We start from the raw sequence: 10,428 nt of genomic DNA on the forward strand, positions 1-10,428 counted from the left end.
ACCAATATCGCTTAATATTCATTAAGGTAAAATTTCAAGTTGTCTCATCTATTGAATATAATGTTAAGATGATTATTGTTCAGAGACCACAAAATAAATACAGATCTTTCAATCTAAACAATTTAATTGACTTCAATATAGTTAACTACATAAAAATACAGCAAACCTAAAATGTATAGCACAGAAATTATTACTTGCCCCCAGTTACTTCCAAAGGTCCATTAGATTTCCGTAGCTCTTTCACAGCATCCAAAAACTCTTTTCCACCCATTTTCTCCAAAGCATTACCTGAAATTACAATTATTCTGTAAGTAGTAAAGTGAAATCAACTTCAAAAGGGACTAACTGTAACACAAGTTTCACTTCCACCGTATGAATTATAGCCTGAATTCTCAGGATTACCTCTACTGAAGACTCTCACAAGGAACTAATGAGTGAACAATATGAAAGAATATTTTTGTGCAATGCTACACAGGACAATTTAGTATCTTCTAATATGTATGACAGAAAATCTCTTCCAATGTCCCTCTAACAGTCAATACTTTTGCACTTTAAAGCTTAACATATTTTGGGTGCAAAAACTGCACTGAGTAAAGAAAGAAGAAAACATGTCGGACTTTTAGATGTCCATTTGGGAATGAAATGATTAATGAAGGTCAATCATATATTTCAAGTAATACATTTGTTTATTAAAATTAAGGAAGCTTGTACAGTAACTGTGCTCTGTACCTACATAAGAATAAGGGCTTCAATTCACAAATTTGAAGTAACATCTTGTTAAAAACAAAGTATGGAGTAACATCCAGCTCAACAATACACCAGGAAATTAGTTGACTGAACATTCAGGTTGCAATTCTGCTTGGAGATTCAGGTTTTGGGCTGAAGGGGGCAGCATGATACTCTCGACAGTAAATCAGGTGGCACACAGAAGACAGGGCTCAAGGTTAGTCACTCACAGAGTAGTAAGGCTTATGTTTATATTATCATTGGCAAATAACCAACTTATAAGGGCAGTCAATCAATAGATCAAAATATTAGTGAAATCTGCACCTCAAAAGATCAGCAGAAATAAAGTTAAGAATAGTCATGAAGTTTACTTTTCAGGTTTTATCTTGGTAGTTTAATTGGTAAATTGTAATAACTCTTTATTTATAAGATCCATAACTGCCCTTCGAACTGCTGCTCAAATATAAGCAAGGTGAGCAGACTACAGCAGCCCATTGCTACATGATCCTATTTTTCAAAATACTTTTGTGAACTGGGGATATTAATTATTTTAAATTAGAACTAAATTTGTCAAAAGGAATACACATGGAAAACTGTTTTAATTAGACAGTTTTAACTAGAAGGCAGAAATTAGCAGGAGACAGTTTAAAAAAAAGTCAGGGAATCTTTTAATACTTTTAACCTAAATTTTGTTTTCGATACTTCCAATCTATTTTAGGTCTGCTAAAGGAAGTTAACTCAAATATTTAACACTTTATAAAGTGGCTGATATTTCTCAACTAATTAACTGTTTTAAGACCCCAATGGGAAAAACATACCTACGTCCTCTTTCAGATCTATTTCAGCATTTGTAGGGTTAATGATGCATTCAACTTTAATTGAACCAATGTTGCTGATTTCACTCTGAGTCAAGGACAGCTGAAAACAAAGAAGAGATTGAATAAACCACTTGTATGACTAGTAGAGAAATTAACATTTCATGATTAATTTTGTTCAATTTAAATCTCTCAATGTATTCATTTAAGATTAATGACTAATCTAAGATTATAGTAGAAACTGTAACAAATGTGGATCTTAATGAATATCATGTGACTTCCTTTAAGCTGACATAACAAAGGAATGCACCATGGGATTTTAAACAGAATGAAGGGAACAAAACGCAACCTTTCGAGGCTGAATAAGATGAGTTAACATCCTCCACCGCATCTAATCTTTATTGGCCAACAGCAAAGGCAGAAGGGAAGTTAATGGGGAAAGAAACAACTGTGCACTGCATTGGCTTTGTTTTAATTTGTTCAATGAGGAACAATTAGATTTGATTACAAACATATAATCAATGAACAAGAGCAGGCTATTTCATCTTTCTAGCCTGCTCCACCATTCAAAAAAATATGATTGATCTGATTTTAAGCTCAACTCTACATTCCTGCATACCTTTGATCTTTCATCTCCTTCGTAATCAAGAATCTATTTGTCTCTACCTTAAAAATATTTAAAGATTCTGCATCCAGTGCCTTCTGAGGATGAGAATTCAAAAGAGGCTCAACCCTCAACTCAATTAATTTAATCCTAAGGTGCATTTAGCTTTAAATTTTCAGTACTCAAGATAATGCACATATTAATAACAAAGGAGAACCAATTTTCAGAAAACTGCTTAGAAAAATTAAAGGACATGGAAATGGAGGTAATGTACTGGCACATGATTGGCCAACATCCAAATGATAAGAAACGGTCATTCTCACATGGGCAGGCAGTGACTAGTGGGGTGCTGTATGGATCAATAACTGGGCTCCAGCTATTCACAATATATCAATGATTTAACCAAATGTGCAAATGATACAAAGTGGGAATATATTGAGGAAGATGTAAAACTGCTTTGAGGATTTGGACAGTCTTAGTGAATGGGCTAGATCATTATTTTCAATGTTAGCTCATCCACTTTGGTAGGAGAAACAGATGCGCAGAGTATTTCTTACATGGTAAGTAATTGGAAAACAGATCTACAAACAGACGTAGGTGCCCTTGTCAATAAGGATAACATGCAAGTGCAGAAAGCTATTAGGAATGTTAGCCTTTATTGTAAGAGGATTTGAGGACAGAAGTAGAAAAATTTTGCTTCAACCTTTTTCTAATCACTGTTCAGTATTATTACCCACCTCCAGAGCAGATGGGACTTGAACCCGGGCCTCCAGGTTCAGCAGTAGGGATGCTATCACTGTGCCATTATAGGACCCCAGAAAGTATTTTTCTAATCAAACATGTTATTACACATCTTTGGAACAGGCAGGACTCGATCCTGGGCCTCCTGGTACCACAGTGCCACAAAGGGGGTGAAGTCTTGCTTCAATTGTGTAGGAACTTGATTAGACACACCTGGAGTACTATTGCAGATTTGATCTTCTCATCTCAGGAAGGATAATCTTGTCATTGAGGGAGTGCAATGAAGTTGACTAAATGATTTGTTCTTAGATTGGTGACACTCTCTCATGAAGAAAGAATGGACAAACTGGACCTATATTCTCTAGGGTTTTCAAAGAATGAGGTCCTCACTGAAACTTACAAAATACTTAAATGGGAAAGACAGGGTAGATACAACTAAAATGTTTCCCCTGGTTGAGAAGTCCACAATCAGGGGACACAATTCAAAAATAAGTAGAATATCACTTTTGCTGGAGATGATGTTCAAATCCTCAAGCTGTGAATTGGGATCCATAAGCTAAAGATGACTTTTGGACTATGGTTAATTTGTGTTTAAAGGAATATAGACCAAATAAGCTTTTATTTATTCATGAGGTCAGGTATGGAAGTTAATTGCAGACTAGTTCCTGATCAAAAAAGATTCTGCAGACTCCATCACGAGGGAAGGGCATCATGTTTAAACAGATAAGTTAGCTACTAATGAGGTCAGTACCTGGAAAGTGGTTCCAGCAAGTATATATGCTCAGGAAGATGTTGAGTGGTAATTGAGACCTCATGGAGAAGGTGATGAATCTGTCAGAGAATGGCCAGAGTTTGAATAGGAGTTTGGACTGTATTTTCTGTGAAAAGAATCTGGCTGATGATGATACAGCACGAAGATTTGAAAGGTCTCTGTCTATTTACAGCTCTTGGAAGCTCGGAGAACAGAAAAACAAAGTTATAAGTTATTCTTTTAATTGGAGGGAAATTGTAAAGGATGATCCTGATCGACATCTTCAGAATCAATCGAGCAACCATCATCTATGCCTCATGAAAACCAGTTAGCTAATCTGGCTAGTTGTTTTATCTTAACTGTGCTTGTTTGTCTGCCTGTATTTTGTGAATGAGGCTTAAAAAAGTCTTTTGGATTTTAAACAGACCAATTAGATTACTTTGTTTAATTCTGCTCCACTAAAGTTATTGTATTAATAAATTGCTAAGACTTTTGTTTAAGCTACAAGCCAGCTCCAAGAATTGATTATTGAAAAGTGTAATTGGTTATTCAAATCATCTAGTTAGGAACCAATGAGGTAAAGCTTGAAGGTATTTGAAGGTTGTAATTTTACAGTGTTGTGAACACAAATGTTGATTTGGTTCAGCTGCCTGTCTCCACGTCCTAACAATAAGGAGAGATGTTTTTAGTAAGAGGGGTGTGAACTTGTGCAATTCTCTACCAAATAATAGGACTGTGAAAGCTCAGTTTTTAATTATGCATAATGCTAGAGATTCATGGATTTCTGACTACAATAATGTTATGCAGATCGAGTGGATAAAATGCACTGAAGTGTTCCTATAGCCATATTTTATTCAGTGACAGGACAGGCTCAGAGGGTGATTGGCCCACTGCTTTTCCGACCTAAAACATAGGAGGAAATCTCACTACTTTTCTTTTTTACACTCTATACAGACGAACTTCAATTATCCGAACAAGATGGGGGAGCACTTTCATTTGGTTAATTGATTTTCCTCTGGGGCCCAGTTTTCTGTGAAGTCTGCTCCTCTATTCAGGTGACTAGGCAGCAGCACATCACGCATGAGCTCGCAACCCCACATCCCCATCTGACACCTCCCCCCCCACCCCCAAACCGGGCAGCCCGACTGGGCACCAACAGTAAGACTGCTGCTGCCTTTGTGGGGTACATCTCCACATAGCAAACACACACACAATGTTTTACTGCAAATTTTTGACAGGTTACACCTTTGCCCTGTACAGGACAATGCTGGAGAGATTATCTTGGGGGTGGGGTGGGGGGTTAGGGAAAATCAAGATTCCTCTGAATACCTTTAGAAAATATTAGTACTTTTTGAACTATAACAAACTTTTCCACTAAATCTCTGGTCTTTTTAAAAAATAAGAAATTCATTCCAGACAGCCACAGATAAAAATCACAAAACAAATGGCTGCTAAAAGATAAAATGGTCAATGCAAAGTCTTTGATTTAATAGAAACTTGCCTAATTAAGCAAAAATTGAAAATGAGCTCAAATATCATTGGACCCCGACTGCATGCATCTCATTACCTTAAATGGGCAAAAGGTGGTATCACAAACTACCCTTACTTTAAAAAGTCAAAGTAGTAGTAATAATAAGAAACCATAACAGATGGGGCCCACAAATAACTAGCATTCCCTAAGAAAGTAAACAGGGGTGACATTGGAGAATGTCCATACCCTTAAAGCCAATTAGAGCTTGGCCCTACATCAATAAGCATGGCCTCACCCAGGACAAGTAAAAGACATAATGGATCATCATATTTGCTGTGGCTTGGAAAGAGATAATAAGCAGCAGATTTGTGAGACCAAGACACACAAAGTTGAAACTAAAGTTATCCTGCTGTCCAATTAGAAGCAGAAGAACCAGCGATCTGAAGAGAGGTAAAAGAGTGAGTGTTAACCAGAGCCCTTAGACAAAGTGCAATGCAAAAGCTGTTGTACACTTGTAAACTCACAGCCCTGCTTTGCTAAGCATAATTTAAGTAAAATTTCCCAAGTTATTGCACCAGACAGTCTCTATTGCCTAACTGGTTAAAGTCTTCGATTACCAAATAAATATTGGGATCTAAAATTTAAATTGTAACCCAGCACTAATAGTAAACCACATTAATAGCAATCATTAAAATCAAAACATTATCAAATTGGTTTAACTTAATCAGATTAATATATAGTATGTTAAGTCAACACATTAATAAGCAATCCTCATGCAAAGTGATGATATTACAAAAACAAATGTTGTACACTGAACAGATGCCTCTCCAGTGGGTTAATTTAAATTAATGTGACAAATCTTACCTTTTGCCCCAGGAAAAGGCTTTTTGTTGAAAGAATTGTGAATCCTTCACCAGGTACATCATCTGATGTGGAACTGGATGCCCCTTCCTTATTTTCTGCCCGTTTACCCTGATTTAAGAAAGAAGTGTTGGAAAAATTAAGTTTTTTTTTGTTGATTCAATAATACAAACCTCACCCCAACAACACCTTTGTTTCCTTACTTCACTTCCACTGTCTAGATTCTCACCCTCAGGAGATGCTTCCACCCGATTCTGCTCTACAACAAACATTCTCCCACATTTCAGGGGAACATTCTTGAGCTTTCCTTGATGGCTCTTCACCAGACACTGGGGTGAAATGCTGGAAAATGTGAGATGCTCACATGCCTCAAGCTCACTACCAAAGTTTGCAGCACTGCCTAGGGAATGCGATCAGGCCTTAGGATGCTGCTTCACTTGCAGTACAATGCTACTAGCGACAGACATCCTGGGCTCAAGACAGCATTGGTCAGGAGCTTCTACTTTCAAGTTCAAGTGAATCCCAATCTCTCTAGAATTTACTTGAGCATTTTAATATATTCAGGGTTAAGCTTCAGGCACTATACAGACTGGACATCCCAAATTAAGCTTGACCAGCACAATCAGTAAGCTTTGCACAGTCAAGAAGGAGATTCATCTGGAGTGAGACATTGAGTATATAGTTCAGGGACTTGAGGCAGCATAGGAATTTGGTGCACAGGAAAAGTATTTCTGGCTCATAGTTTGTAAGGTTTTTTAACAGGATAAATTGAAGCCCAGAACCAGGGAATCAACACTAAAGTGACATCACAGGAAAACAAGTTCACTGGTTGATAATAGATGCTAATTTGACTATTTATAAAACGTATCTCCTAGATTGGAGGTAAATATTTGTCCTACTTACAGATGAACTACAAGACCGATAGGATCAGGAATGTAACTTCAGGCACAGCAGATAAGGGACAACAACAAAAAAAGTAGTCAACTCAAGACTGAGGGTGTTGTACTTAAACACGCGCAGTATATTATCCAAGATTGTGTAGCACAGATTGAAATTAGCAGGTACAATGTTGTGGGCATCCCAGAGATGTAGCTCCAAGGGTATCATGGCTGGGAGCAAAATATCCAAGGCTATGCATCTTATTGAAAGGACAAGCAGATGGCCAGGATTGTCTTCTTAGTAAAAAAACATTTAATTTAAATGATAGCAAGAAGTGATATAGCACTGAAAACCACAGAATTTATGTGGACACAGTTGAGGAATTGCAAGTTAAAACCTTTGATGGGAGTTATGTACATGTCTCCTAGCAGTAGTCAAGATGTGGGGCAAAAAGTAAATCAAGCAATGGAAAAGGCATGAAAGAAAAGGCACTATTACAATAATTATGGGAGACTTCAAAATGCAGGTGGATTGAGAAAATCATATTTGTAGCAGATCCCAAGAAAAGGTATTCATGGAATATCTATGAATTTTTTTTTTAAGAGCAACTTATGGTAGAACCCATTTGGAAACAGACAATTCTGGATTTGGTGATGTGTAATGAGACTGACTTGACTAAAGAGCTTAAAGTGAAGGAATCCCTGGGGCAATTGACCTTTCAGCTCGAGGAGAAGATTGAATCTTATGTAACAGTATTAAAAGTAAGTTAAGGTAACTACAAAGACAGATAGGAGGTTGCTAGAGTTACTTGGAAGGGAAGACAGTGGAGTAAAAATGGCAGGAGAAATTTAAGCCAAAGGAAGATGAAACACAAGGGGAGGATGAGACAATCACAGCTGACAAAGGAATTCAGGGGCAGTACATTAGAAAAAGAAAATGCACATCATGTGGCGAAGTACAGTGGGAAGCCAGAGGATTGAGAAGCCTTTAAACACTAGCAGAGGACAACTAAAAAAAGGAATGGGGAGGGCGGATGAAGTAAGTGGCCATCACTGAGAAGGTCCTGAGGAAGCTGAAAGGTCTGAACATTGGATAAATCACCAGGATCAGATGGACTACATCGCAGAGTTCTGAAGGAGATAGCAGAGAAGATTGCATTGATAGTGATCTTTCAGGAACCTCTGGAGGTCAGGGTGTGCCCCAGAAGTCTGGAAAATGGCTAACGTAACACCTTTAACAAGGGAGGGAAGGCAGAAAATAGGAAATTACAAGCCAGTTAACCTGACCTTGGTTATTACTAACACTTAAGGTCCATTATTCAGGATAAGATTGCACAGTACTTAGAAGTGCATTGTGAAACAGGGTTGAATCAGCACAGTCTAGCTATGCCTAACAAATCTGTTTCAATACTTTTAAAGGAGGTCACAAGCAAGTTAGACAAGAGCCAATGAATGTGGTCTATTTGAACTTCCAGAAGGCCCTTTACAAGGTACCATACAGGATGCTGCTAAATACTAAAGGAGCCCATGGTGTTAGGGCCAAGGTACAAGTATGGATAGAGGATTGGATGACTGGCAGAAGAGCAGAGAGGGAGGATACAAGGGGCTTTTTTCAGGATGGCAGCTGGCAGCTAGTGCAATTCTGCAGGGGTCAGTGTTGGGACCACAACTATTCACATTATTCTACAACGATCTGGATGAAGGAACTGCGAGCATTGTTGCTACGTTTTCAGAGGATACAAACATAAGTGGAGGGTCAAATTGTGTTGTGACTGCAGAAGGACTTGGGCAGGCTAAGAAAGTGGGCAAAGAAATATCAGATTATAAATGTGGACAAGCAAGAGGTTATCCACCTTGGTGGAAAGGAGAGGGGCATGATCAAATGGCAGAGCAGATTCAATGGGTTGAATAGTCTAATTCTGTTCTATACATTATGCACCTCAGTCTCAAAATTGTTAGATTTGAATTACTTTACATTTACTAATATTCTGAGTATTTGTCATAAAAATAATGTGCCGCTTTTTTCAATGCAATTAAAAATTTTGTTTAATCTGTACAAGTGTGCATTTCAATAGGCATTTCTAATAACGGAGAGGTGATGACGTAGTGTTACTGGCACTAAACTAATATCAACCCAGATAATACTGAGGATCCAGATTCAAATGTCAAACAAATGGTGAAGTATGATTTTTCTTTTAATCTGGAATTGAAAGTCTTGATGGTGACCTTAATCACTATTAGATTTCTTAATCCTATTTTGTTCAGTTAGGAAAGAAAATCTGTTAGCCTTCCTGGTCTACATGTGACTCCAGACCCACAGCTATGTGCTTGACTCTCAATGCCGTCTGAAATGGCCTCATCAAAAAATCACTAAAATGTCTCAAATGAAAGAAACTGAACAGAGCACCCTTCAACCCATCAATCTAGGCTTCAGAAACTATAACAGCAAACCCAGCCCTGTCAATCCAGCAAAATCTTCCTTACCAACATCTGACAATGTGTGCCAGAATTAAGAGAACTGTTTTGGGGACTGATCAAGCATTAGGCTGATTGTGATGCTCTCAGAATCATATCTGACAAAGTCTCACTCCACTTTGACCATCCTTGATATGTCCTGTACCATCACTACAGCAGAGGCAAAGGCATAGTGGCATGCAGTTAAGATTAGTCGAGTGAATGCTCGAAACTGACTCTGGTCAAGCACTAGCAAGGAATCCTTTGCTGATTACAACGTTAAGACACAGGCATTCAATACTCCATGTTGAATATCATCTGGAAGCACCAAGAGTGACCAGAGTGCATAATGTACTTTGCTCTCTGGACTTTCTCACCAGAGTGGCCCAGCAGCACCGCTACTGCAAGAACTGCTTGAATCCTAAAGCACATAACTACTATGCAGGATTTTCAGCAGGTGGTGAGGAACAAATACACTTGATCTCATCCTCACCAATCTGCCCGCTGCAAGACATCTGTCCATGACAATATTAGTAAGAGTGACCAACATTCAATGGAGTTGAAGTCCTGTCATCACACTGAAGATAACCTATGTGGCACAGCTAAATGAGACAGACTTTGAACAGATCTAATAACCCATTACTGAGAATCTAGATGGCCATTACAGAAGGTTTCACCTGGCAGGTTAGATTATATCGGATTCAAAGCTTGCCAATTTTTAATACACAATTGGCTTGACAGTAGAAGACAAAAAGGTTGGTGGTGAAGGGTTGCTGTTTGGACTGGAGTCTGTGACCAGTGCTGTTCTACAGGGATTAGTACTGGGTTTACTGTTGTTTATCACTTATAAACGATTTTGGATGAGAATTCAGGAGTCATGGTTAGTAAGTTTGCAGATGACACCAAAATTGGTACAATAGTGAAGGTTATTTAAGATCCCAAAGACCTTGATCAATTGGGCCAATGGGTTGAGGACTGGCAAATGGAATTTAATTCGGATATGAGGCATTTTTGGTAGAACAAACAAGGGTAGGACTATGTAGGGCCCTGGATAATGTTGTAGAACAGAGACCTAGGGGTTTAGGTACATAGTTCTTTGAAATTTGTCACAGTAAGTTTGCCTTCAC

At 38.2% G+C, this 10,428-nt stretch overlaps 1 protein-coding gene across 3 annotated transcripts in view; it reads right to left on the reverse strand.

The window, feature by feature from the left end:
* The window catches only part of LOC122541935 (core histone macro-H2A.2), a 40,426-nt gene that overhangs the window by 13,970 nt on the left and 16,028 nt on the right, over positions 1–10,428 (reverse strand). For all 3 annotated transcript variants that reach the window (XM_043679189.1, XM_043679187.1, XM_043679188.1), the window contains exons 5-7: positions 5,973–6,080; positions 1,545–1,644; positions 199–288 (exon numbers count right to left, since the gene is read on the reverse strand). In XM_043679189.1, the coding sequence (XP_043535124.1) occupies positions 199–288; positions 1,545–1,644; positions 5,973–6,080 (298 nt within the window). The remainder of the gene's footprint in view (positions 1–198; positions 289–1,544; positions 1,645–5,972; positions 6,081–10,428) is intronic.

The sequence above is a fragment of the Chiloscyllium plagiosum genome, chromosome 38, assembly GCF_004010195.1.
Source record: "Chiloscyllium plagiosum isolate BGI_BamShark_2017 chromosome 38, ASM401019v2, whole genome shotgun sequence".
Classification (NCBI taxonomy): domain Eukaryota; kingdom Metazoa; phylum Chordata; class Chondrichthyes; order Orectolobiformes; family Hemiscylliidae; genus Chiloscyllium; species Chiloscyllium plagiosum.